Source organism: Motacilla alba, chromosome 19 (genome assembly GCF_015832195.1).
Source record: "Motacilla alba alba isolate MOTALB_02 chromosome 19, Motacilla_alba_V1.0_pri, whole genome shotgun sequence".
In the NCBI taxonomy this organism is placed as follows: Eukaryota; Metazoa; Chordata; class Aves; order Passeriformes; family Motacillidae; genus Motacilla; species Motacilla alba.
The window spans coordinates 2711034-2739017 of NC_052034.1; the positions used below are offsets into that span (position 1 = coordinate 2711034).

Genomic DNA, 27984 nt, shown 5'->3' on the forward strand with positions numbered 1-27984 from the left:
CGATGAGATCTTGAACAAAATCAGTGGGAGTGCTCTGCGAGGATGAAGTCACGAAACACATCCTTTCCAGGCAGAATCCTCTCACAAGGATTACAAGGCAAGCTCCCTCAGTATCTGCTTGTTTACAACCCTCTCACTCAGCACAGGCCTCCCTGCGCTGCCCAGCTTTAAGGAACAGTAAACGCATTAGGAAAAATCCTTATCTGGAGCAGGGAGCAGGCGCTGAGGAAGGCAGGGCAGGGAGGCAGGTGCTGGGCCCTGTCCCGCCCTGCCCAGCTGCATGCGAGGAACACTGCTCTGACAGGCCTTGCTCTGGCTGTTTTCTAAGACAGAAAAAGGTGAGGACAGAGCCACTCCAGTAAACTCCAGGCTAAGGCTGGGAGGATTCCACTCCTTTTCTTCCCACACCGTTAAATCACATTTCAATCAGCAGCACTTCAAATCAGCTTGACTTCAAAAATCAGCATCAAACCCTGAAGCTATAGACCCAGGGCTACTTCTGTCACCTCGAACTTCTCTGGCTTGCCTGGATCAAACCCAGCAGTCTCTCTGGAGATGCAGAACCCCGTTACCATTTCACCCTCAGCCCTGGCCCTCGGCGGAGCTCTGCAGAAGAGGAAGCTGCTACACCCTTATCAGAGGCGACAGCAACAACACAGAGCAGCTGAGCAACAACACAGAGCAGCTGAGCTCCCCCGCTCCGTGTGCCAGAGCTGCCCCGGGAGGGGCATCCCCAGGCTGCCCCGCAATCCCCGTGCCCCCCCGGGCACCACGGCAGAGCCACAGCCGGGGCTCGGGGCACTCGCAGCCCCGCAGGCGAACGGAGCCGCCGGCCCGGAGCCCCGGGGGAAGATGCGGCAGCTCCGCGGGGTCACCGCCCGAGCCCCCCGCTCGCCCCGGGCCACCTGCGGGCTCAGGGCTTGCGGAGCGCTCACCGCCACAGCCAGAGGGGCGGCGAGGCAGGACCACCTCTGCTCCTCCTCCTCCTCCTCCGCCGGCGTTTCCTCGCTGCTCCCCGGCTCGGCGGCACCGAACCCCTCCCGGCTGGACCTGTTGCCCCCCGCCTCCATCCCCCGGCCCGGCCCCGCACACAAAGGCCGCCGCTCGCCCAGCCCGGCTCTCCCACCGCCAGCACCGCGGGCTCCCCCATCTCCTCCACCGGCCCGGATGGAGCCCCCGCGGGGATGCTCCCCGGGATCCGCGCGGCGGGCGGAGGGGGGGACACGGGGACGCACGGACACGGACGCGGCTGTGGCGCAGCTGCGCGCGGCCGCCCGGCCCCGGCCCCGCGGCGCGCGGGCCAGGACGCTTCTCCTCGGCGGCCGCTCGCCCCTCACGCCCTCACGCTCTCCGTGCCGCCCTCACTCACCGCGGCCGCACCGAGCGCGTCCCGGCGCGGACCGAGCGCGGCGGCCGCCGACGCGCACAGAGCCCGCAGCGCCTCCCCCGCCCGCCGCCCGCTCCCTCCCCTTATACCCTGCCCGCGCTGAGAGACATCGCCTCTAACCAATCGGCGCCCGCCGGCACATAGCAACACGCCGCGGATTGGCCGCCGCCGGCCGCAGCCCATTTTTGCCGGGCCATTCAGAGCGCGGCGCTCCCGCCCCTCCCGCGCGCACCGGCGGGCCCGCACGCAGCGGCTGCGGCGGGGCGCAGCCAATGGGAGCGCGGCTCGCGCGGCCGCACAACAAACACGGCGCGCGCTCTTAAAGGGGCCGCGCCCGCCCGCGGGGATGCGCGCAGGATGCGCGGGGGATGCGCGGCCCCGGGGGGCTCGGGGGTCCCGGGTTTCGGGGTCACGGCGCAGGGAAAGGGGGCGGCTGCGGTCACTGGCGCATGGTTGTGCGGTGTTTCCGTCTTTCCCCGCGCAGGTAATTAGCGCGCGTTGATGAACGGCGGGAATTAGCGGAGTGTGTTGCGCGGGCGGGCGCTGGGGTTGGCCCCGGGGCTGGGGGGCAGAGCAGAGACACGAAATGCACGAATTTAACCCCAAACCCCACCAGTACTCACCCCAAAATTCATCAATATTAACCCCAAAACCTACCAATATTAACCCCAAAATTCATCATTATTAACCCCAAAACCCACCAATATTAACCCCAAAATCACCAGTACTAACCCCAAAATTCATCATTATTAACCCCAAAACCCACCAATAATAATCACAAAATCTACCAATATTAACCCCAAAATCTACCAGTGCTAACCCCAAAATTCACCAATATTAACCCCAAAATCCACCAATACCAACCCCGCCTCTCCACCACGGCCCAGGGCTAGCTGCAGGAGTAAGGATATTCCACATTTCCCCTGGAAATCTCCATCCCCGAGTTTTTCCAGCCGGGACCGGGGCAGATTCGTGCCCCAGCAGCTGCAGGCGCGCTCACACCCCAGCACACCCCAATTAAAAGCCGTCCCCTCCAAGCTCTGTAATTACCACAGCAGCACCCGGCAGCTCAGGGCACTCGAAGGCTTCTCCCTGCGCGTTTTTATTCCCTAATAACAATAATTCAGTGTATAAATACAGGTTTAATAATCCCAGAAGGGTTTGGGGTGGAAGGGATCTTAAAGTCCATCCCATTCCACCCCCATGGGCAGGGACTCTTCCCACTACAGTCTAGACATCTCCAATAATAAAAAATATTTAATTAATATATGATATCTGTCCATTTCTCACACCCGTGATTAAAGTTCTGCATCTTCAGGGCTGAAATATATTTCCTTTATGAGATTATTCTTGTTCCCTCTCCTGCTTAAGGAAATTCATAATGATATTTTATTGCAGAATCCCTTAATGGGTAATAAAAGCAATATTCTGGTTCAAATGTTAAATACACGGAATAATAAGGCAATATTTCCATTAATTCTGATCATTTTTGGTGGGTGAAATAACATCCTAGCTTGTGCTGTAAATTATTTTCCTTCCACACGAGCCAAGATCACATCACTGAAGCAGCTGGGTGAGGAATCCCCACAACCAGATTTTCACCAGTAAATGACATTTTTTCACCCCCTGTGCACTCCTGGTACAATTTAAACAAAGATTCAAGCACCAGCCTCGTTAGCAGCTATTAAATACACCCAATAAAGAGGAAAATTGCTATTTTTTTTTTTTAATTTAATTGTGTTATCTTTAGAGAGCTGCAAGAGGAGCCTGCTTTGAAGGCTTACTTGAAGCTGCTTCTTTTCTTAGACAACCCCAGATTTTCAGCCCCTCTCCCCAGTGCTAAAACCTCTGGATTTAACAGATCTAGACGAGGGCAGCAGCAGGAAGCGGTGACAGAATTTACTTGAACTTTAAATCGCCCAGAAACCGCAAGAAACCGTCAGCAAAACAAATTTACATCACCCAAGAAGGGAATTTTTTTCTTTTCACCCCACGTGTGCAGAGTTTTTCAGTACATGATTGTTTCCCGGGTGAACATCAATCAATCTTTGTTTCCACAGAAAGGTTTTTACTGGTTTAGGGTGACGAGGAATTGGGATTATCTTGCTGTAAGGTCAGCATCACTGTGGAGAGCTGAGGGCTCCCACAGCTTTGAGGTTGGAGTAAAACATCACCATAAAAAAAAAAGCCCAAATTTCTTCTTTATGTTTTGTGATTTACAAAAACTGGAAGGGTTTTAGGGATGTTTTATAAGGAATTTCACTCACTTTTGTAAAATAAAATGCTGGTTGATTGACTTATTAAAGCTTCAAATCCCATTTTCACATTGGATTCTGGGTTTGGTTGCAAACTTTGCAAGCACAGCTTGAGCAGCACCAGGAGAACTCCTGGGCTGAGCTTTAGGGAAACCAATTTTAAAAAAAAATCTGAATTTTGCCTCCACAATAATTACAACTTCCAACTGGAGAGCTACCCAGGATTCTGAATTTCACTGTTTGCAAACACTCGTTCTTTGGAGCCTGAGCAGCACAGCTCCTGTTCTTCCCTGCTCAGTGTCTGACACCAGTTTAAACCTTAATCATCATTTAAAAATCAGCAAAGCCCAACTGCTTCAGCATCACTGCCTGGGGGAAACTTTTGTCCTGGCAATCCTGAGAGGGGAGAAAATACCAGATCTCCCACTGAGGTACTGCCTCAACCCCTGGGAATTAAGTGTGTGTTTAGAGCTGATAAAATCTCCGTTTCTTGGCATTCCTGAATCTTATTTACAGCAGGTGTTAATGGCCTTGGAACCAAGATCCCTCCCCTGCTGCTGCCTTTTTTCTCTATTTGGGGAATGGACTTTTTTCTCTAAAATGAGAATATTTGAAATTTTTGATGCAGAAGCATCCTTCAAGTGTTTCTGTCATTAACAGAAGTAGGTTGTTTGGTTTTTTTTTTCTCCAATTTCACTATTTTTGGTCCAAAAAAAAAACAAAAACAAAAAAACCAAAAAAAAAAAAAAACCAAAACCAAAACCAAACACTGCTTCATGCTGCCCCAAAAATCACCAAGCCATGATTGTGCAGCTGTGAAACAACCCCAGCAGCCGATCCCTCATTTTCCTTCTAGAGCAATAATCCAGATGTTCCAATTAGGATTTCCATTTCCCATAAAGGATGGTGAAAGCTCGGCTGTGGGGCTGCAGGAGCATCTCCCTGGATGCAGCCCTGCACTGCGGCTTCCCCGTCCCGGGGCGATGGATCCCTCTGGAAATGCACCGGGAAGCACTGGGCTGGGGCGGCCTCCCGCGGCAGCAGCGAGCAGCGACATTCCCACTGATCGCCTACCCAAATTCATCCCTGCTGCACGGCCACGGGGAATTTCAGGGGCAAACCAATGTTAAAAAAATTCTAAAAATAAAGATATATATAAATCATACACTATATGTTAATATTACTATATTAATAACTTTAAATATTTATTTAATTAATAAAATATATATTAATATATTATTAAACAATAAATATAGATTTATTTATTGTTTAATATATAAATATATACTCATTGTATTGTTTAATATATATTTCTATATTTTTAAATAACTATAATTTAAATTTATTAATATTATATATTTAATATACTTTAATATAAATTATTATTAATAAAATTGTTTCATTATTTAATTATTATATATTAAAGATATATCTTTGTACATAATACATCAAAAGTATATTATATAAATATACTTTTATGTAAACGTAAATGTATATTAACTATAATATATATAAGTATATATTATAAATATTAACTATAAAATATATGATTCTATATTATAAATATTAACTATAATGTATATAATTCTATATTATAAATACTAACTATAATATATAATTCTATATTATAAATATTAACTATAATGTATATAATTCTATATTATAATAAAATATATTGTATGTATTGTAGTATATATCCTGAAAATTCCTTAAAATAATCAGCACCTCGAGCCTTCTTGCTTCAGATAAATCAACTGTGAAGTTGTTCTGAATATTCTGTTGGAGCTGCAGATTTATGGCAGGTGGCACCACCTGAAGTGATCACAGATAAATATTCCCATGTTCAAAGACTGTGTAATGCCCCCCAGTTCCCTGTTCTGCTTTTCCAAACATTTAGGATGTGTTCTAAGAAATCCAACAGCAGCCAGAGCCATCTGGAGAATCCTCTCATCGTGCTGGAAAAATCCTTTAAATTTACTGAGTATTGTAACTACAAACCCCCACTGCACCTCTCTTACCTGAACATGAACCCTCGAGCCTTCAAAATTACACTTGACCTTAAAACCTAATATTTCATGGCAATCCAGAAGGAAAGCTGGAAATTTCCCCTCTAGGACTAGAGGAAACTTTATCCTGCTGATCATCAGAAAGGACAGAAACCTGCTGCAAGAGGAATTCTGAGGACACAAACTCGACCACAAAACCACTCGCAGAGATTAGGCTTTTAGGGAAAGAAGCCACACCTAACAAGCATTCAGTTTTAGACCTTTTATGAGCAAAGATGTTTTAATGTGCCACATTTCAAAAGCATCAAATCCTTCTTCACATGAAAAGAGACATCACTGCATAGCTTTGGAGCTGGAGAGGTCCACGAGAGTTTCTGCAAATTACAAGTGCATGAAATACATGCAGTCATCCTTCACACATAAACCAGTTTGCAACAGTGCTGAGAACACAGTGGTAAAACAATGTTTAGAGTTAAAATTACCTGAAAAGAACCTCACCTCAGAGAGAGAGAGAGAGAGAGAGAGATTAACTGAACATCCTCCTGGACAGTTGTGCAAGTTCTCAACAAAAGCTTTGCTGTACAAGTGGTTTAAAAATCACACAGCGAGTTGTGGAATATTCCAAACAAGGATTGGATAGCACAAATGAGTTGTTTTTGCAGTTCCCCAAGTCCGTGGTGTTTGTTACAAACAGTTATCATGGCCTAGGCCCTGTGCACTGGGGCTGGGATTCACCCGTGGGACATTCTCTGTCCCATGAGATCAAAGCTGAGCTCTCGTGCTGCAGCCCAGACAGGTGAGGGAATAAATCCAGCAGCTTTCCCAGCACTGGACCCTTTCCCTCCCAATCCAATTTCAGATCTTGAGCTGCAGATTTATCCATTATATATATCCAATGTATAAACAGCACAGTCAGAAGCTCCATCAGATGGAACAACACTGGTGGTCTGACAAAAATGGGGTTGAAAACTGTGTTGAGAATTTCAGAAGGCAGAAATTTCCATCCCTACTACTAGAGAGAGAACAAAAATATTAAAATTAAATATAAAGCACTGTCATTTCAGTGCCTGTGTTTTATCATTCAATATAGAATAATGGAGAATTGTTTATTTATTGAGTGTTGAGGGAAGCTTCAGACAAAGTCAGAGATCAAAACTGGCATTTTAAAACTTAGCTCTTCCTAACTGAAACAAAAAAGTTTCAATATGATAGAATCCTCTAAAACCATAATTATATCTGCATCTTAATATTGGTGCATGTGTCAGAAATTCAACAGCAATAAAATTGAGTTTAAAAAACCCACATTGCATAAAAACTCTCTGGAGCTCCAAACTGCTAATAAATCCAGATTGGGACAGAAAGATGGCATTTTTTAATTTACTGAGCTGCATGTGGAACATTTTCTGTAACTATTCTGTGGCTTCTAAAAAACAGGCAGAGCTGTGACTTGACTGATTATTAGCACTTATGTGACCAGACAGAACTGGTCTGAGAGGGAAACAGAAAGCTTAGTACCTAATAAATAATTTCATCCTTTTCCCCCCCATGAACAGTTAGGAAGTTACATTTTCCTCTCTTCCATTCAATAAGCAACAAGGCTGATTAAATTAGGAGGAAATTGAATCTGCAGTCATCTTCACCAGGCAGATATTCAAAAGGACAACATTAACTCATCTGCCCCCAGCAGCACATGTTCACTTGAATCCTAAATGCAGCAGTTTTTTTCCATTTCACCCAGACATATTCCTCAGCAAGGAACTGTGCTGCAGAAACAAACACTCTCCCTGCAGATGGATTTGGCATTCTCACAGCCTCCTGACAGGCAGTGGAACAGCAAAGATGCTCCACAATTATAAATATGGCACAGCAGCCAGGGGGGTGCAACAAGAACCCTCCCAAATCTGAGCTACCAAGGGGGGAAAAGAGACTTAAAAATCAGTTTTCAGCACAGTGGCTGCTCCTTGCAGTAAAAACACATCTGACTACGGTGTTTATTATTAAGATCTATTATTTCCACATGAAATCCCTTCAAGAAACAGACGCTGCTGGACCCCAACTCTTGTTCAGAGGGAGCATCTGATGATGGAGTGACTGAGCTCTATACATTGGCTGCCATTAAGCCACATAATCCAAGCCCTGAAGCCCCAGCCATGGCATGAGCACACCAAGGGCACTGCAGGCTCCAAGCTGTCTGCCACAGGGGTAACTCCTGCTCACAAGGACACAGCAGCAGGGGAAGCTTCCAGAAACACCTTCCTGCCTAACCCCATTCCATCACACCTGGGGTCTCCTGGCTTTTGCCGGTTATTCCCACATCCAGGCAACATAAACTTGATGGATATTGAATGGATTTTTGTGGAGAGAAAGATTAAAGTCTATACACATTCTAGATTGACACTTCCTCCCTTTATAAATACACATAAAAATCTGCTTTGGGTGAATTCATTTAACAGGAACATTTCACTTGTCCCTGAAACTCACGACCAAATTTAAGTCTTCTTTGGTCCCTCACCCTAAAAAACAACTTTCTGTTCATCAAGAACCACAGATGTGCAAAAGACTTTTAGGACATGGTAAAAAGGCTATTTCAAAGTGAGTGGAATCTGTAAGAAGTGCAATCTTCCATCCTGGAAATCCAGCTGCTGCCAGGACAGGCGGGCCAGAGCCAGGAGCAAACCTGGACCCTGCACTGGAACTTGGTGTCAAACCCAGATCCTGGTTTAAATCCTGTCTTTAGACCTGGACCAACAAGTCACAGTGTCGTCCCCTCAGAGAGGGTCCAAATGCAGTTCCAACTCAAGTTCAACATTCTTGTCAGTGAGAATAATGGAATAAATCTGTACTGAGTTCATTTTGGCTAAAAGTGACCACCTTCACTGAGTACACTTCACTACCTGGCCAGCCACAGAGTCTGCTTTGCTGTTTCTCCTGTGCCTGTTTTTCTTTATTTTATCCTTTTTTTTTTTTTTTGCTGTAGAAGTTACCTGAAATCTAAAAGCAACACAAGAAATGCAAACACACAGGCTACACTTTCCGAAATTCTTCAGTTTCTGCTCAACTAGAATATAACTGGAATAACTGACATGTCTGGACAGCTGCTTAGGAACACTTGGGACAGGTAAAATAATTCTAATTATCTACAGGTACCTTATCAGGCAGCTCTCTTCCTAATCATCATCATCATTTGTGAAGTGTGCTGTTACTAAATGAGCTATTTACAAATGTAAACTATGTAATTAAAGTTTTAAAATAAATAGACAACCTTGACATTAGGTAGTGACTTGACAACAAGGTAGCAGATCATCAGTTACATCTTTCCAACAAAAATGATCTGTGCATGCTGCCCCCCAATTATTTTTTTAATGAGGAAAATCCTTGGCTCACAATCTGTTCTGGAAGGACTTTCTCAGTTTTCTTCCTTCATGCTGGGTAATTATGTAAGAACTCCTTCAGTTTTGTTGGGTAGTCTGTCATCACTCCAGTAGCTCCAAGATCAAATGCTCTCTTGTATTCTTGCTCTTCATTCAGCACCCAAATGTACACCTATGAAATGGGACACAACAACCAAGTTATTACAGGAAACACTCATTTCTTTTTTAAAAAAATGACTTATGACCTAAATTGTTTGATCTGAGAGAGATGTTGCTGCATATTTAAAATGAGAAATTCTTACACTGTGATGCTGGACTTTTTCCCCTCACCTTCCAAAAGGGACATTTTCTAACAGTGACTCCAGTTCCACTACCTGAGACTTCAGGACCTTCTAGAAGTCATTATTTTATGAAAGCCCCACATCAGGTTATCAGTTTTGCAGATTTTATAGGCTTAATTTTAAAGTGGGGGGAAAAAAACCCCTAAACTTCAAGGGATTTAAATTAAACACTTTTTCTTCCCCCCAGGTGCACAAATCTTCCTTTGCAACCAGAGCACTGCAAATACAACAGCAGCAGCTTTTGCTCAGGAACTAAACAGCACCTCGTGGTCCCAGAAGCACAGAGAACTTGCTGGGGGGAACAGGAACCTCATTCAAGGCTGTGTCTGTCTGGTTTGAATTCTCACTTCAGCTTTCCCCACGGTACCTGGATGCCCCGAGCTGTGAGGTGATCAAACAGTGCCTTCCTCATCAGCAGCCTGGGAAAGGAGATGGAAGTTAATTAACACCTTCAAGTATATATGGAATTTTCAGTGTCTGTTGATAACCTGCAGTGAAGTTCCCATAGAGTGTGTAGAGTTTTCCACAAGAGGAATTCAATTCTAGAAAGCTTCCAGTTCAAGCAATTCAGGTATCAGCTCTGCCGAAGATCAAATCCAGCAGAGAAATCCTTCCCCCTGCAGGTACCTCACACCTTGTCTGATGAGCCAACCACTCTGCTTTCAGGAGAGGTTTTACCCTTCCCACCAGAAGACATGAAAATGTGCTGGCCACTGGAGAAATGAAACTAACAGATGTCAGAGCCAGGAGACACTGCAGTCACTGAAAACCTGTGACTAAATGCCCTCTGAAGCACAGATATTCTTAAAATGCAGAGTGCTCCTTGTAAGGCAAACAGTGTCTCTCCTCCGACAACATTATGAAACAGTCACATCCACAAAATCTGCATTCTGCATCTAATTGCATGTTAATTAGCTGAGCACACTTAAGGACAGAAGCTTAACAGACACAATTGGAATAATTCCCACTGATACTGCACCTTAGAAAGCTTCAGTGCATGGAAAATAAAAGCATAAAGCACACCTACATAAGCTTTGAATCTGATTTATCCTGCACTGACAAAAAGCTGGAAGGAACTGAAAATATATAATGCATAGATACAGCAATAGCTCATCTTAGTTGGTTGAGTCAAGTGTTAATTTAAAGGCAAAATATAAATAAAAACTTTATCAGACAAAAATCTTACGTGTCAGCCAGCCAGATAACAAATCTCTGGCTTCTTGACATCTTCTCTGGCTCTTTCAGCCTGTTGAGGAAGAGGAAACCAAAAATTACCAGAGCACAGATTAAAATCTTAGTTGAGATGTTCCAGCAAAAGGAACATAAAGAATTAATCTTGCTCAAATTAGAGCAGTAATTTCACTGCTCAAGACAGTGACGTAGAGTTGGGTTATACAAGAGAAATGAGCTACATTTAAGAGAAGCAGCAGAGATGAGAATTCTGCAGCACTTTGAGTGAAGAATGAGAAAGATTGTGAAGTCTCATTTCCACCCTAGTGCTGACTTGTCTCTTGGCCCCATCAGACAAATTTGTTCTCAAGAAAAGAAAAGAGCAAGAATTAGTTGTAAGTACAAAATTGCTATGTATTACTGTGCACAGAATTCTCCCAGCAATATCCAGAAGTGCCTAAACCACCAGAAAAGCAACCTCAGCCCAAAAAAAGCAGTGCTCAGGGAGGCATCAGGGTTCACCTGCTTTACATTGGGGCAGCAGTGGGCTGTAACTCACTTGAGGATGATGGAAGGCATGGGAATCTCAAAGAATTCCTCCTTGAAGGGAACAAAAGGCAGCAGCCCGGTGTAGAACAGGCCAAGGAGCAGGAGGACACGCTGGGCACAGAAGATGGTGGCAATGTCAGAGTTCTGCAGGAACCAGGAAAGAGATTCTCAGTTATCTTGGTAGAATTTGTCTCTGTTGCAATTAAATTTACTCCTCAAGGCATGTCTGAAGTTCAGCAATCAAACCTGAGATTAAGCTGTTTTATGTGAATAAATTTACCTGCTGTTCAGGTAGGAAATGGGGTGTTGTCCTGCACAGATAAATTGAAATAATCAACGAGACTGATCTATCAACAAGATGGATTTCACTCAGGTGCATAACTCCCTTGGACTAAGCACAATTTAAATTTAATTCTAAATTTTAAAATTCCTCAGCAGAAGGAAGAGAATTATAGCTGGGAAACAACAGCTTTATGCTGATGCAACTGTGTCCACTAGTGGCCACATCCATTATTTTCATGCAAAGAAACAGACAATCAGCACTCCTTGGAAAATTGCTTTTTATCAGATGAATGATGTGCAAAACAGGCTTCTAAGAACTCCTGGCATAAAACTGCATATTTCATAAAACAAGAATAAAACATGACTAAGCTTAATTCCTCAAGTATTTTATGGCAGGGTAGAGGAGTGTTAACTGTGCTTGTCTTATTTTAGCAGCACAGAATTTCTCACCACGAGCAGAAGCCTGGCTTAGCTGGTTCAATCTTGATTTGCAGGGTGCTTTTCTGTAGGTTTTGTGAGCAAACAGTAGCAAAGCTTAGCTGGACTCAGCCTTACCTCCTTGAAACACTTGCATACAATCTCATAATTGACATTGCCCCACACGGTCAGGTGCTCTCTCTTGTACTGACTCACCAGCTCCGAGACCTGCAGCACAGAAAGCACAACTCTCACCTGGAGTCAGGAAATCAAGTGCAGCATTATTCACCTGAAACTCTGCTTGCTTTGGGAATCATGACAGGAAAGAGTTCTTGGCTCTTTCCCATCACAAGCTGCTTGGGATGCTTTGATGGGAAATGAACAGGTGCTCAGGACAACAGATTATACCTGAAAAACCCCTGAAGAATTCAAGGAACCTAAATGATCAAATAATATTTTCTGGGAAGATTTCCCTCTGTGTTGGACACATTTACACAATAACATCATGTTTTTATGCTGCTTTGGGGAGCAACAGCCCCTAAGAAGACCCTTCCCCTGAGGTACAAACCAAACATGTCTCCAGCAGTGCTGGAGCAGTTCCTCTTCCAGATGAAGGGTCCTGAAGAGCTTTTACAGGATACCTTGCACAAGATCCCTTCTGTGTCTCCTGTATTACCTCACACAGGGAGCAGGACCCAACACGTGAAGGGTGAAGCGGTCCAAGAACACAGATGTTGCTATCACAGACTGCCAGAACTCCAAAAAACTCCTGGAATATCAGCACCATCCCCCTGCCTTCACTGTCAGTTCAGCAGGTTCCCATGTACCTTTCTGATCAACACATCGTTGTTCATTTTGATGTCAATGTTGACAGGAGTTTCTGGAAACGCCTCAAACACCTCCTGCAGGAGTGGGATACGATTGTCTGTCCCCTCACACTGACTTTCTGGGGAAACAAGAAACTTCTCACTGCTGTGGCCACTTTTAACAAACCACAGATAAAAGCAGAAACGTCAGAGCACTCATTACCTTCAAACTTTTTGTATAAAAGTATAAAGTTCTAAGGATAATCACATTTTTAAACAAAAAAAAAAGACTTCATTCAGCTGTAATTAACTATGACAAGCTCATTTCCATCATGAAATGAGCATGTTGCACATTCAGGTTTTAACTTCATGAAATTCACTCATCATTTAGCAACAGTAGGAGTGCAGGCAACATTAAAATCCTGAAATAGCAAACACAGGCTCAGTTACCACATACCAAATGCAATGAGAATAATGTGAAAAAGACCAAAGGAGAACAAAATTTCCTTCTGAACTCCAAGTCATACCTACAGTAACTACTGCACTGGTTTCCACAGCCAGGGTTATATTTTTCTTTTGAAACTTCTTTTGTCGTGATATTGAGAGAAGGAAATGCACTTTTCTACTCCCTTTGCCAGAGGAGGAAAGTGCCACGCTACAAAATGGAAAACTGGAACAGCAAGAGACAAACATCTCACCTTTCTGAAAGGTGACATCCAACTTGCAGAGATAGGGTGGAAGTTCCTTAGAAATAAAGAGGAATGGAAAATCAATTCAAATGCAGGGATATAATCATGAACCTCCACCAAAAAGACCAAAAAAATCATAATTCACAAGCTCTTATCTCCTCATCCAAAAAATTGATTTAGTAGCACCACTTTCAGTGTTAGTTGAACTATTTGGCATTCTTAGATTTGTGTCACCTGCAGTGGAACAAAGCAAAACGTTCCCAGATGTCTGAGAATTCTGAAAATTCCACTGTTGAGACAGGGAGGGTTCACCTCCCAGCTTTCCCACTAACAAACTGGTCACACCAGGAAGAGCTTTTGTCACTCTGCCATCAGTGTGACAAAACAGCCCAGCTCCAGAGCCGTTCAGCCAAGCTGATCCTGTGTAATGTGCCAGGGGTGATCTTCTGACTGCACAGGGAGTTTAGTGAGGGTGGTTGAGGTTAGGGGTGGGTTTTTATTGAGATGAATCTTCCCCTTTGTCCCCTTTGGTTTTGGGCCCCCTGCCCACCCCACAAATGCATTTTTCAACACCCCCCCCCAGCCCATTTTCTCCTCAACTCACTGAGTATTTGAGGTCAGATATGTTGACATCAACTCCTGTTGATCTCTTCAGGTTCTCATCATGGGACACAACCACTTGCTCATCCTTTGTCAGGTGACAATCCAGCTCCAGCATGTCTGTCCCCAAATTAACGGCGCTGCAAGGAAAGGCTGCCTTGAACCACTCGGGTGCTTTGTGCAGCTCCAAACCCAACACATTCCATAAAAAAACCCCACTGGGAGGGCTTTGGATGCTTTAATGGAGCAAGGAATCCTCCCAATCCTGCTGCAAAGCGAGGAGCAAACAGGAATCCTCACAATCTCTGCTGCAGTGGGAAGCTGATGCAAGAATAAACATCATCTCTTGGAGCAGAGATGGGATTTTTGGCTCTGTCTCCCACAGGATTGGGGAAGCTCACCTGTGGATTGCAGCCTGCCACCCCAGGATTGAGAAAGCTGCTCCTAAAGGATTGGGTCAGGATTTGGAGTGGGTGTTTACGAGCAGCAGCACATCTGCCCACTGCAGGAAGTGAGGTTTTGAAAAATGAAATTGAATTTGTGGTTAGAAACAACAAATGACAGAGGTGTGAAAGCTGTTTGGTTTTGGTTTTGTTTTTTTTACTTTATTTACATTAATCAGGTAGGGACGGATCAGGAAATTAGCAGTGGGACTGCTCTACTGGGTAGCAAAACAACCTTAAACTATTGTTTTAATGAAAAAGTTTTAATTTAAATTAAAAAAGAAATAAACCACTAAATATCCATAGTTGTCAAAGCAAAATAACGATTCCTGTTCCAACCCACTGCTTTGAAAAGCTCTAATCCAATCCCAAATCCACCATAGTTTGGTTCATAGGAGGAGTAAGGAAAGAAGAAAGTAATAATGACATTGATGGAAAATAAGAACAAGAAACCTCACACCAAAACAAAAAAAAAGCTTTACTGCAATGAGCAGTGAATTGCTCATTTAACTAGAAAAGAGGTGTCATCCCAGCAGACAGATTAAAGTCTGAACTCTTCTTCAAAACCTTTTTATCCACCCCTGAGCAAACCCACACCACCTGGGAGCTGTGCCTACCTGAGACCCAAAGCTCTGTAAATTCAGTAACAGCCTGTTCCTCGGGGGCTTTATTGGCTGCTGAACACAGCCCATGAACATCCACTAATGTAGTAACAAACCAAAAAAATAAATCAGAACATGCTCCCTAAAGTGTTTAACACAATTTCTGGTCCAGCTGGGATAATGATCAAGGAGGGTTGTCAAATTAAAACCAATTTGTGAACTGTTTGCCAGTGCTGCTAATTAAGAATTAGGAGAGGAACAAAATCCTGTTACATTTGGAAGAATCACAGGCTGTACTGGGTGATTTTTTCCTCCTGAGGGAAAGCAACTCCAAATCTGCTGCAGGAGATTTGCCAAATCTGTAGATGTTCCCATGTTTTATCATTTCACCAGCAGATTTTATTAGCAATATTTCTCGCTTAAGAAAGTCAGGGCTGATGCTGCATGGAAAGGGGAGAACAACAACTTTCCTTGTTAACAGATTTGAGACTTTGCCAGGCCCTTACAAGCAGCTCACTGCTAAATAAGCTTCCTCAAGTGCTGAGCTGTCCCAGCTGGAAATCAGCTTGTTCTGTCAAATTCACACTGCTCCAGAGAAGGCTCCAGATTCAGAACATCATTGTGGATTCAGCTCTAACTGCTCCAGAACTCAAGCTGTGAGGTAGGTTCACATTTGTAAATTAGAGTGAGAGTGCTCCTGCTTAAAATCTGTTGTTTTATAATCTAAAACCACCACAGAAGCATTTAAATATAGAACAAGAATAAGATTATAGCCCCCCTCATCTATTATGCATTTTGCCCAATAAAACAAAACTAAAAAAAAATATTGTCTTTGGTACAAAAAGCTTCTAATTTCCTTCCAGAATATTTGTAAATTAAGCAGTATAGAAACGGAAATTGCCTATAAAGCTCTCCTCCCCCCAAACACACATTCTCTTCTGGATTCAACCACAGCAACAGGCAAATATTCCTGCTTGTGCAAACCTGCAGGAACAGCTGCTGCAGACACACCCTGTCTGGCTCCACCCAGAATCTGATGGATTAGAAATTGATCAGCTCATATCAACTCTTTGAACCAATCCTGACCATTCTGCACCAGCCAGATCACTGATTTTCTACCCCATTCCTTTTGCTGCTTTATTTGTGAGGATGAGCAAATGGAAGGGACAAAGGCTTTACCCCTTCCCAAAAGGAGCCAGAAGAGTTTCCACTCCTAACAGGAGGTGATGGCTCTGCTTCCTGCAGAGCTACCCTGGCTCTCTTTACTCAGATGAACTTTGCTACTGGCAGCTGATGTGGGTTCAAAAACTGGACCTCAATGCATTTGCCCCACCACAGCTGTAAAATAATTAAAATGGGTGGAAGAGACAAAACATTATCACAAAATGTTTTACCCCCAGCACAGTCCTTTCTCTAAGTACTATTGCTTATTTTATGGGAATAAAATAAAAATAGATTATGGAGTAACTTCCATTGCAAGAGCCCTTCATGTACAGAATGAATATGAAATGAAAATTAAGAAATGGTTAAAAAAAAGGGAAGAAGCACTTTCAGAAAGTCTGGTAGCAGACTTGAAAAAAGGCAGGCCAGCAGGAAAAAAAACCAAACAAAAAGCCACACAAAACTATGCTGAGCTTCCATGGAGATAGAAAATAGTGCAGGACTTTCTTTTATTTGGTTGGGAAAGCTGGCACCCCTCAGGCTGCAGGGAAACAGCAAACTGATGAGGCTCCTTAGCACAAAGCAAATCAGAAAAACCCCAAACAAAACCAAGAGGAGCCCACATAATGTGGTCCCTTCTCGGCAGCAGCTGGAGTTTTAGATATGCTGCTGCTTCTTCAAATGCCTTTGAGAACCTTGTTAAAATTCTCTGCTTCAATGCTGGAGGCTTAAAAGGCTTTCTGGTCCCAGCCCCATTTTAAACCCTGAGTAAGAGGCTTTCACACATTGCGTGACTGCGGCGTGCGAGTGCAGCAAAAAACCATAAACAGCAGCACCTTCTGCTTTAAGTGATAAATTAATTAATGGAAGGCATCACCATTAAGCACAGCATTGTTTGCTGGTTTACTGGCTAGCACAGCTCGGGCCTCAGGGTTTGTTTCCATTTGTTGCTGTGCACAGACCATAATTTGTGGTATCCCAAGTCCTGCTGGTGAAACTGGAGGGGATATTTGGCAATCCACAGGAGTTAACCAGAGGAGAGCTGACTTTCAGAAACAGGACACTGTGACCCCAAAGAACTGATGAAGTCCCACCTCCCTCGGTTGCTTCACTCACTAAAGACACTGAGAACACCTAATTTAGATATTCTCATCCTTCTGTACTCACTGGTGAAAGGCTGCCATTGTGTTCTCCAGGTTCTCTCCAGCACCTACAAACAACAAAAATAAAACTTACACAAAATCCTTTTCCTCCCCTCAATCCTGCTGAAAATATAATTAAAAACTAGCAGGTTTGAAAATAGACATATTTTGAGAAATGAGGATGAAGCTCAAGGCAGAAATCTGTTGCCACCAATGTACTGGAGGGACACGACCTTCTCCAGGTAAAATGATTTTAAAATAGAACTTATCTTGGATTTGTGTAACACTTAGAATATTCAAACCAAAATGTTTGTTTTACCAGGGGTATTTAGCTAGGACAATAAGCCCCACAGGCATAGGGAAAGCACATGCAAAAATGTAGTTGAGAGTTGGTGGGAAGAGTAACAAGAGAAAAAAAAAAATAACAAAAAGCTGAATTAAGTTGAACTGGGTGAATTAAAGCACCCAAGACATTCTAAAGCTGACACTCCCTAAATGTATAACCCAGCTGGGGTGAGATAGGTGACAACCTCTTTGTTCAGGGAAAGGATATTCCCCATACAGCACAGATCTGTCAAAAAAGGTTTGTGCTGCAGGAGAAGGGAGGTCTCACACACAAGGAATGAAACACACATCCATTTCAGTCAAGAAATGAAAGGACAAGCAAATTTAATTTTCTCTCAGGCAGGATTAAACTCTGCAACTCTAAGCCAGCAATCTCTGCATAAAAATCTTTGAAAATCAGCCTGATTAGGGACTGGAAAAGGTTGTGCCTTTTTCAGCCTTTTCCTGAGGTTGTGCCTCAGAAAACAGGCAATATTATAGTCTGGAAAACAAAACAACCTCAGGAGGATACAGGTGCTGATGAAGATATCTATGCAAATTTCAACTGCTCTCTGACAGTAATGAATGACAGACTTTGTAAACAGCAATTATAAGAGCTCCAATTAAGGCCTTGCCTATTAACAAGACCTCACCACAACATACTTACCTAAACCTGTGTTCAGTTACTTAATTAAAGCAATGCACAACCACCAATTTAAAATTGCTGTTCTCAGGCAGGTTTACAAAATGGAAGACTTAGGAGCATGATGACAAAAATCTGCAGGGTTTAATGTAAAGCAATATGCTGAGTCCACAGCAGCTTCTGTGATCAGACATTCAGCAACATTTTATGGGATTGGACTGCAGAACCGGGAGTTGGCCGAGGGGCAAAAGTGAACCAAGGGACAAAGGAGAGCACAAGAACCTCATGGTACCCATCTGGAGATTGCCTAACAAATGGGGATCCCCTGCACAGGGCCTGGCTGATCAGTTACAAATTAACTGCAATAATTATTGAGGTTTTTAGATAACTTATCAGCCAGGGGCAGTCCAGCCCATACGTCCTGAATGGTGAGGGAAGGGTCAAAACACCTGAGTCAAGCCTTCAATTTGTGAGCAAAGCAAGAGTATCCTAATATTCCTGGGCAGAAAGTTCCAAAAATAAAACTTTTAAGTGGCTGATCTGACAAATCGCGTGGCAGGGAGGTGGTCAAGGGCCAGGGATGGTGACATGTCAGGGGTGGTGAGTCAAATGCCTGACTCGTAGCATTTTGGGGGAAATGAGGAACAAAGTTGAGAGATCAGCTGAAAGAAGGATTCTAAATCAGCAACCACACAGAAAAGGGAACTACACAAGTTATTGGATAAAAGTAATTTTCTCCCAGAAAAGTGAGAAGGCTGGGCTGACCAAAGGGCTTCTGACACTTCCTCAAACACCCCTCCAGCTTCACGGGCTCGTTCCCTACGAGGAACAGCCCTTCCCCAGCCACAATGGCACATCCAGCCTTCAGGAGGGCACATTCCCCCTCTGCAAGCACCACCGTGGCCAAGAGGGAGCCAACACCAAGCACTGCCTCAAGATGACCCTCAGAAGGCTTTGGGGCCAGCAGGTCCAGGGGGGTGATTGTTCCCCTCTGCTCAGCACTGCTGAAACCACACCTGGAGCATCGTGTCCAGTTCTGGGCTCCAAGGCACAAAACTGACATGGATCTACTGGAGTAAGGCCAAGGGAGGGCTGGGAAAATGAAGGGATGAGAGAGTCTCGTGTCTAATGAGAGGCTGAGGGTGCTGGGATGGTTTTATCTGGAGAGCAGAGGCTGGGGAGGATCCTACATGTGTAAATACTGGATGGAAGGGAGTAAAGACTCAGTCAAACTCTCCTTGGTGGTGCTCAGGGAAAGGACAAGAGGAATGGGAACAGGTTTAAATACAGGAAATTCAGTTTATAAATGTAAGAAAACCCCCTTTTTTGTTGCAAGAGTGACCAAACTTTGGAACTCCCTAGAGAGGCTGTGGAGACTCCATCCCTGGATGTATTCAAAACCCAACTGGACCAGGTCCTGGTTAACCTGCTCTGGTCAGATGTGATCTCCAGAGGTCCCTTCCAATCTGAATTATTCCGTGTAAAAATCATCATACCACCCTCTCTCAGCGACCCTGCAATCCAGGCCTGCTGGCATTGACAGAGGACTCCAACACAGAATAGCAAGACTCAATAACTGCCCTCAGAAATTACCAATTTTAAAATGATGCAGAAGTGAAGAAATAATTCAGGGATGATTCTACAAAACGAGGCGACGAAATTCTTGAATGAAAATGCAAGATAAATCAAGCCCCTCAGCCTTAAAAACTTCACTGTCCAAGGTTTCATCCCGGAGAGGAAAAAGCCAAACAAGTTAAGCGTTACCTTGATCTCCCGAGCTAATTGGAGAAATGCAATAGGAAACCTGACACTGAGTCTAAAGCTACAGCATGACTAAAGCCCCAGAACTCAAGTCCCGCAGGAATTTATGTTACAGGGTAAACACCAAGGACAGCAAAGCACGAGCGATCTTCAGCCTCCGGTGAGCAAAAAGCTGCTGCAACGTCCAGGGCTGCCCTCCCGCCTCAGGTGGATTTCACAGGAGCGATTCGCAGCTCGTGGACTTTGAATGCCTGAGGAATAATCCTCCCTTAAGCGAGGCTTTCCGGCTGCTGCGATGGAGCTTAGAGCAGCCGGCCCGAGCCCTCGCATTCCAGGCTTAGGGCCGTGTGTCTTAACTAAGGTGCTTGCACAGGAGCGAGAACAGAAGATTAAGGGGATCATTCCAAGTTCCAAGAAAGTCGCCTGCAAGTTTTTAACAGCTTACAAAAAAAACCAAAACAACAACAACAACAACAAAAACCAACCCCAAACTAGGAAACCCTTATTTCTTTCGCTAAAGGAAAAATATAAATACCAAGTAACAGATAATACAGATAGTCCACACAAAGAGCTACATTTTATGCCATAGTTGCAATGAAACTTAAACTGCCAAATAAACTAAATCAAAGAAGCGCCAGGAATAAGATCATTAAGAGATCAGCTCCAATTTTTATATTTTGATAATTCAAGGCAGCAGCATTTGTTAAGGACCATGGGTTAAAACTGTGATCAATCCCTGCACAAACTGGCACTAAGTTTGATAGTGAAAACTGTTTAAACTCAGCACCAGGCATCTCTCACACAAAATATCGAAAAATATTTACCAGCAAACTACCTATTTTCAAAAATTAGGTGAGGCAGCAGGGAAGAGCACAGAGCTGATCTCTACAGAACAGGAAGACACACCTTGCTGCATTTTCCCCCTCCCAATGCTTTGGAATTGGTAGGAGAAACTTAAAAGCCTGTTTTAGGTGGAATCAACATGCCTGACTTTCAAATGGAAGAGGGTTTTACCAGGGCACTGAGGCATTCTCTGTCTGCCTGCAACACCGAGGGGAACAAGAACAGAGTCACAGCAAATTCTGCTTCCCCTGCAAGCAGAAAGCAGAGCAAACAGGAGGTCAGAGGCAAGAAAATTGCTCTCTTGTACCTGACCTAAGCAACAGCCAGACGCCCATCTGGGTGGGGAGAGAAATACCAGCATATAGAATCGTCAGAAGAAAAGAAAATATAGACGTGTTTGAGAGGGAAAACATCAGGGCCCACCAAAAAAAAACAAAAAGAAAAAAAGTAAAAATAAAAAGCTGATTTTCGACTGGCGCGGTTGGAGTTCGGAGATTAATTCGGCGCTGAACCGAGGCACTGGTCAGCAGGTGGCACCTAAAATTAGGCTGAGGGAAGAAGGTTTAAAGGGAGCCCCGCTGCAAGGCACGGACACCGCGCAGCCCCTCACGAGCCTCCCGTGCCCGGGGGCCCGAGCAGCGCCCCGGGGTCGTGAGGGAGCATCGCCCGCGGGCCGCGGAGCCCCGAGCGCCGGGCGGGGACCGTCCTTCAAGAACGGCAGAGAGCAGAAAGGCTCCCGCATCCCCTCCCCTCCAGCCCCGCACCCCCTCACTCACCGCCGCGGTGCGAGATGTGCCGGCAGCGAAAGCGCTGCCGCTTGGGCCGGTGGAGCAGCCCCGGGCACTTGAGGAGAAGCGCGGAGGTGAGGACGTATCCACCCAGCGTGGAGAGCACGTAGAGCGTGGCCGACATCCTGCAGCTGTCACCGGCTGCCCCGGCCCGTCCTGCCGCGCTCCGTGTCCCTGCCCCAGCCCGCAGCCGGCTCGGGGCGAGGCGGAGCCGTCTGCGGGACGCGGAGGCTCCGAGGCAGCGGCGGCTCTGAGGGAGCGCAGCCTCTGCGCCCGCGCAGCCGCCCCGGCGCCGCCAGCAGCGCAGCGCGCAGGCGCGGAGGCCCCGCGCCCTTCCCTTCCCGCCCGGCCGTGAGGGGCTGCCCGCGGCCGCCGCTGCTTCACGATCGCTCTGGGCGTAATTCCCAATTAAATGCTTTAATTCCCAGCCGCGCCGTGCCGGCTCTCCGCTCGCAGGTGGAGGGATGTGTTTTCCACACCCCCGCCCAGCGCCCGCCTCGTGGGCGGGGCTGTCGCGGTCAAAAATCACTTCGCAAGTGGTGATGTGGGGTAATTCTCAATTGCACGCCTTTATTTTCCACCTGGCTGTGTCGGCTCTCTTCTCACAGGTGGAAGGATGCGTTTCCCACACCCAGCCCCTCAGAGAAGCCGCATTCCCAAGGAAGGGATGTGTTTTCCCCCACACAGCCCCTCAGACCTGTCATATTCCAAATGGGAGGGATGCTCTTTCCCCACACAGCCCCTCAGAGGTCACAAAATCATGGAATGGTTGGGTTTGATCTTTCGAGATCACCTACTCCAACCCCTTATGTCGTATTCCAAACAGGAGGGATGCATTTTCCACACAGATATCACATTCCAAACGCAGGGATGTGTTTTCTCCATCCACTCCCTCACCGATGTCGTATTCCCAATGGGAGGGACACGTTTCCCACATCCAGCCCCTGAGCGATCACAGAACCATGCAATGCTTGGAAAGGATCTTTAAAGACCATCTAACCCAACCCCTGCTGCTGTATTCCATATGAAGGGATGGCTTTTCCCTCACCCAGCCCCTCACAGATGTCATATTCTGACCAGAAACCAGGTCTCAGCTCCGGTCATGCAGTGTAATTACTGTACTATAGCAAACCGGCAAATTAAATTTTGTGTGCATGCTAATTAGAAACAAATATTCTAGAAATTAAATTAGGTCTCAGCATACAGCCTTACATCTTACCTCAGTTAGAAGCTGATTTACTGTGACTGATTTTTTGGCACTGAGAGTCACTTGATACAGGTGGGCACAGTTTCTGGCTGTGCTGTTAATATACATCAGAACTGCAGTATCTTTTTTTTTTTTTTCAAGACAAAATTATTTTTCCTATCATCACATTAAAAGTATAATTTACATACAAATAGCCTGTTCAGAAAAAGAAAAGATTTTGCTCATCGTTGCCTCCACATGACAATGTAAACTCTTTGTTTCAGGCAGTGCTAATTTTTTAATATTCCTAAACAAGTATGTAAAAAGACAGGATGGGGCAAAGCACTGTCATCAAAACACCTGGTAATACAGGATCAGCACTTAATGAAAACCAGCTTTTATTTTTTACATAGGAAAACTTCATAAATGGAAAATTTACATGTCTCAGATCCTTTTTCCTGCTCTGATATCAGCTTTATTTCCAATCTGACCGCATTCCAGTGAGATACAGTGGGGGCTTCACACAATTGCAGGGACAACTGTCGGGTAACCAAAACCCGTGAGTTGGATCGAAGACAGCCTTCTTAAACTCAAAGACAGACACCCAAAACCATTCCTATTGTGTGATTGCTTTCAGTATTCCTCGGAGAACTTTGTAGCTCATTAACTGTTGGCTTTCTTTGGGAGGGAAGCAGGGCCCCCGTTCTGTCACGTAGGCGTAGGGAAACCTCAGCACCCAGAGTCCATCAGAGGGAAGGGTGATTTCCTGCTTCTCGGGGTAAAATATAGGACAGGGTGGTGGTCCTGGCTGAACCTAAAGGCAAAAAAAAAAAAACATGGGTAGGTAATCAAACATCATTACTACTTTAAAAAGTAATAAAATGCAAATGGAGTTTTTTTCAAATGTGTATTGAAAGAAAAATGGAAGAAATGGTGAAGAATTCTCCAGTTAAGAAAAACCAACATTTCTGACCTCCTAAATTCATATTGTAACTAATTAATTGAGCAATGAGTCACTGCTTCTTTTCTCCATGACATTTAAAATGACAAAGTCATTCTTAAAGAGTCATTGTTACCTTTTTTTTTTTTTTAATAAAAGCCATTATTACAGCAGGGAATGCCAATAACTCACCCTTGATAAAATATTTTTGTAAACTTACTTTATACAAAGTATAAATTTGGCACGTTGAAGTTTAAGAAATCCCAAGTGCTTACGTAACAGATACTTTTGGAAACGACTGTTTGGGCTGAAGTTGGTTTGAGTTGGAGTTTCTTGAGACTCTTGCTGTTACACTTGTTAATTAATGTTTCCCCAACCACCCCGCCTCTGCTGTTCCCAGATTCCCTGCTGCTCTCCCTACCTGAGGTGTTAAGGTGATCTGCAGAGGAGCATCAGGAACCACCACGAAGAGCCTCATGAACTGGGCGTAGTGGGGCTTGAGGCCCCGTCCCTGCGTCGAGGACAGGATGTACAGGGGCATGTCGGAATTGAGGGCTTTCAGGGCAGACTCCTTCGGCCCCCCTCCCATCACCTTCATCACCTTATCGGGCCCCGAGCACATGAACCTCCTCCCACGTGCATCCTCATATTCAAAGCCCACAAAAGCCCGAGCGATGTCGTCCCTCCGCCGGCCTCTTCCCATCACCACGGCGCTCCTTTTGCCAGGGACGGCCTTGTTGGGTGCAGGCCAGGAATTGGTGTCTAAGTCTCCTTCATCTTCAGTTCTCGTCCTGATGACAATGTCCCAAGGCATTAAATAGTTTGTTCCCGGGATAAAACCCTGTTGATCTAAGCCTGTGTGGAAGTTATAAGCCTTAGCAGGCCCCAGCTTGACCAGCGACCAGCTGGAGAATTTGGGCAGAAGGCCTTTGGGGCAGTTGGAATGGAGCATCCCAGGGAGGTACTCCACAGTGGACGCCTGGCGATCCACCAGGCTCGGCCTCTTCTCGCCCTTGGAGTCCCCGCTCTGCCCGTGGCTTTCTGCATTGTCCCCTCCACCCTGGGCATCGGGTGGGTAAGTGCCCAGGCTGCCCGTGGACTGGCCCAGGCTCAGGGCTAAGCTCAGGCCCGTGCTCTCTCCCTGAGTCTGAGGCTCTTTCTCTTTGAGTTTCTCGATCTCTCCTTCCGGAGGGGCGGGCGATGCCTCGTCCCGAGCGGGCGCCGGGTCAGGTGTGCTTGGCTGAAATATGGGGAAGTTGATGTGCTCCAGTTTTCCACAGCACTTCTCTTCCAGCAACTGTGAGAAAGAAAAGGTGGTTTAGTAGCCACCCTCAGATGAGGGAGCTCAAAACCACAACATTCAGCAGCTACAATTAAGATTCAAGGAGTTTGCACTCGAGAACCAAAGCAGCCATGGGAACACAGCCCACAGACCTGATTATTTCAGATTCACATGGAGCAACACATTCAAAGTGTAAGCAGGTGCACTAACTGGGGCTCCTGTGTGTGTGGTAAAGACTGGAACTGCCCATCCTGGTCAGCCCATTTCTGCTCCCCGAAATGTCTCCCCCAAGCAAAACACTGGTAAGGTTAAGAGAAAACCTGTGGTCACTTCAGAATTCAGACTCTGCAGATGAAACAAAAGCACTGCTTGAAGCACCAACAGACCTAACAGTTACCTGGTAAAAGTCATAATTAGCTGCTTTGATATCAAAGGGGTCCTCCCGAGGAGCTTGTTTCCTTCCACAGTTACAGGCACCAGTGGAACGAGCCCGGCTGTTGTGGTACAGAATTGGAGGATTTCTGTCTGCTTCTGGCTTTTCCCCTAAAAACAAAATCCATTAAACCTTGGGCAAATTGCTCGCCATTCCAAACTTTCTTTATTCCCTTCATTCACTGCTCCCTCCCTGCTAAACACAAATACAAAATGTTTGTCAAGCAACTCCTCCCTTTTCCATTTTTAATAATACAAAGTTCCAATGGAGGTTATATCACTAAACCAAATCTCATTTGTTTTTACAACCTCTTCCTGAAGGCTGAAAGTTCTTCTGCCTGCAATAAACCTGCAGAAGTCAGTTTTGACTCCCTGATCAACCAGGTTATTTAGAACAAAGGGGGATGCTTATGCTTTTTAGAGAATTTTGTTCTTACACTCCTCTCATTAGAAGGACTCCAGTGTAATTGCTTTTAGCTAGCAAGACAGAATCAGAGTTCCTACTAAAATCAGAAAATCAGAGTAAGAGTTACTACTAACAGTGGACTGGCTCCTAAACTCAACGCAAAGGAAACCTGCACAGCAGCTCGGCCATGATCCCACTGTAGAGATGATCACAGAATCATCTGGGGTGGAAAAGACCTCTGAGATCATCGAGTCCAACCTTTGCCTGGTCACCACCTTGTCAATCAGAGCACAGCACCGAGTGCCGCACCCAGCCCTTGAACACGACAGCTTTAAAGCTTTAAAGCTGCAAACTTTCACCTCCCACAACACTGCAGAGTAAGTGTTTTCAGCTGGAGGCATTTTAACACAGATACAAACCTAAACCATAAAACCAAAGCACAAGTGAACATCTCTACCTGCTTTGGGGAGCAGATGGAACTTGTGCACGCAGTGCTGGTCCGTCAAGCTGCGCTCCTCGCAGAGCTGGTGCCCGTTGCTCCAGAACTTGTAGCAGTCCTCGTTGAGCTGCATGGCGTACTTGTGGAAGGCTGGGCCCCGGGCGTGCTGGCTGTACACGCGCAGGGCCTGGGCCAGCTGGTTCTTGTGCACTGTCATGGTGTAATTGTGGGGCAGGTTGGACTGGTAGGCGCTGTGGGCCATGGGCAGAGCCTTCTGGCAACGGTTTTCAGAGAACTTGGTGTCTATGTCTAAGTAGCCTTCCAAAACTTTGATGCTGCTCATGATTTTTGAGCTCAGCTCGCCACAGGTCGGGTCATCGTCCTTCCCTTCGATGGTCACTTCATAGAGTCTCAGAGCAGCTGCCACCCACTTCTGGTAGGTCGGGAGCTCGAAGTGAGAGGGCTGTGGGTTCCTCCCCACGCTGTCTTCAAAGCCCTTCTTGCTGAGCACCAGCTCCACGTGCTGCCACAAGAACTCCTTGAGGGTGCAGTCCACGAGCTGCCCAGAGGAGCTGGAGCTGGAGCTGCTGCTCTCTGCGTGGAAGGAGAGCTGCTGCCGGCCGTGCCTCATCATCTGATACCTCCTGGGTCCCGACAGGGTGGGAGCCAGCAGCGAGTCTGTCTCTCTCATGGTGCAGTTGCTCCTGAGCTGGTCAAGAAGCATGGCCACGGGATCGTCTCCATCCTGGGGCCCACCAGCCACGATGTACACGAAAGCCTGGTTGGCAGGCACGGTGAACAGGCAGTTGATGCTCTGGTTGGTCAGCACCCGGCTCTTGCGGAAGATGCGGTAGATCTGATCCTCCAGAGCGTGCTGCAGCCTCCTCTTGGGGGAATGCTTCTTGGGGGGTGGCTTTTCCAGGTGACCACAGGGGTCCTGACCCCTGCTTGGCAGCGGATCCACCTTCAGAGCCCCGTTGAGCTGGAAGAGGAAGAGGAGGCGTGGAGGGCACGGCCTGCAGTTGAGCTTCCACTCCTTGCCGACAGGACAGTCCTTGATGGCAGCCTTCAGGGAGGGCAGCACCTTCTGCCGCAGCCCGTCCAGCGCCCTGAACACGCGGTCGTAGGTGATGTCGAAGGAGCAGGTGGGATGCACCAGCAGCAGGATGTGGCACACGGAGAAGAGGTAGAGGAGGCTCAAGCAGTGCAGCTTCTCCTGGTGCTTCCAGAACTCGTGCGCCTCGGCGTGGGGCAGCGGGGCCGGGCCTCCGGAGGGATGGCCGGGCCCGGCCTCTCTGTTCTCGGCCGCCGCCAGGTCCCCGCAGGCGCGCAGCAGCTGCGGCGTGTCGCAGATGGAGGTGAGCACCAGGTACAGCACGCGGCTCTCCTGGCTGTAGTACGCCTGCAGCTGGTTGTAGTCCTTGCCGGCCGGGTCCCCCTCCTGCCCCGCGGCGCCGTCCGCCGGCTCGGGATCCTCCTCCGGGAACAGCGGGAACACCTGCCGGTCGCACACGGTGCTCACCAGGGCCTCCTTCTCGGAGCAGAGCTGCAGCGCGGTTTTGCCGAAGATGCCCACCACGCACACCTCCTCCTCGCCGCCCGCCGCGCCGCCCGCCTCGGCCGCCAGCAGCAGCTCCCGCAGGCTCATGGGCCCCACGGCCGTGCCCATGGCCCCGGGCGGCCCGGCCCCGGGCAGCGGCATCGCCCGGCCCCGCTCCC

The 27984-nt window shown here is 46.4% G+C and overlaps 3 protein-coding genes across 3 annotated transcripts in view; all 3 read right to left on the bottom strand.

Annotated features, from left to right (window-relative positions):
* YPEL2 (yippee like 2) overlaps window positions 1-1457 on the bottom strand; it is a 32617-nt gene extending 31160 nt beyond the window's left edge. Inside the window, exon 1 of the mRNA XM_038157839.1 lies at window positions 1370-1457. The gene's annotated coding sequence lies outside the window, so the exon portion shown is untranslated. The remainder of the gene's footprint in view (window positions 1-1369) is intronic.
* A 4438-nt stretch (window positions 1458-5895) lies between these two features.
* Window positions 5896-22049, bottom strand: GDPD1 (glycerophosphodiester phosphodiesterase domain containing 1). Its single transcript, XM_038158211.1, has 10 exons — window positions 21569-22049; window positions 17247-17289; window positions 13878-14013; window positions 13283-13328; window positions 12606-12724; window positions 11917-12006; window positions 11090-11223; window positions 10547-10606; window positions 9728-9779; window positions 5896-9191 (listed from the first exon to the last, which is right to left on the bottom strand). Exons 1-10 carry the CDS (start codon window positions 21702-21704, stop codon window positions 9069-9071), a joined length of 939 nt encoding a protein of 312 aa, XP_038014139.1. The 5' UTR covers window positions 21705-22049; the 3' UTR covers window positions 5896-9068.
* Window positions 22050-23139: 1090 nt separating this feature from the next.
* On the bottom strand, window positions 23140-27984 carry SMG8 (SMG8 nonsense mediated mRNA decay factor). Its single transcript, XM_038158318.1, has 4 exons — window positions 26284-27984; window positions 25386-25531; window positions 24128-25003; window positions 23140-23580 (listed from the first exon to the last, which is right to left on the bottom strand). Exons 1-4 carry the CDS (start codon window positions 27965-27967, stop codon window positions 23383-23385), a joined length of 2904 nt encoding a protein of 967 aa, XP_038014246.1. The 5' UTR covers window positions 27968-27984; the 3' UTR covers window positions 23140-23382.

Bases quoted from the DNA above. Each gene is read 5' to 3' on its own strand.
- GDPD1 (XM_038158211.1), bottom strand. From the start codon at position 21,704: ATGTCGGCCACGCTCTACGTGCTCTCCACGCTGGGTGGATACGTCCTC. The intron at 17,290-21,568 runs GTGAGTGAGGGG...TGTTGTTTGTAG, and splicing joins GCACATCTCGCACCGCGGCG to GTGCTGGAGAGAACCTGGAG. The intron at 9,192-9,727 runs GTACCGTGGGGA...CCCATTTCATAG, and splicing joins TCACAGCTCGGGGCATCCAG to GTGTACATTTGGGTGCTGAA.
- SMG8 (XM_038158318.1), bottom strand. From the start codon at position 27,967: ATGCCGCTGCCCGGGGCCGGGCCGCCCGGGGCCATGGGCACGGCCGTG. The intron at 25,532-26,283 runs GTAGAGATGTTC...TTTTGTTTTTAG, and splicing joins CCATCTGCTCCCCAAAGCAG to GGGAAAAGCCAGAAGCAGAC. The intron at 23,581-24,127 runs GTAGGGAGAGCA...TTTTGCCTTTAG, and splicing joins AGATCACCTTAACACCTCAG to GTTCAGCCAGGACCACCACC.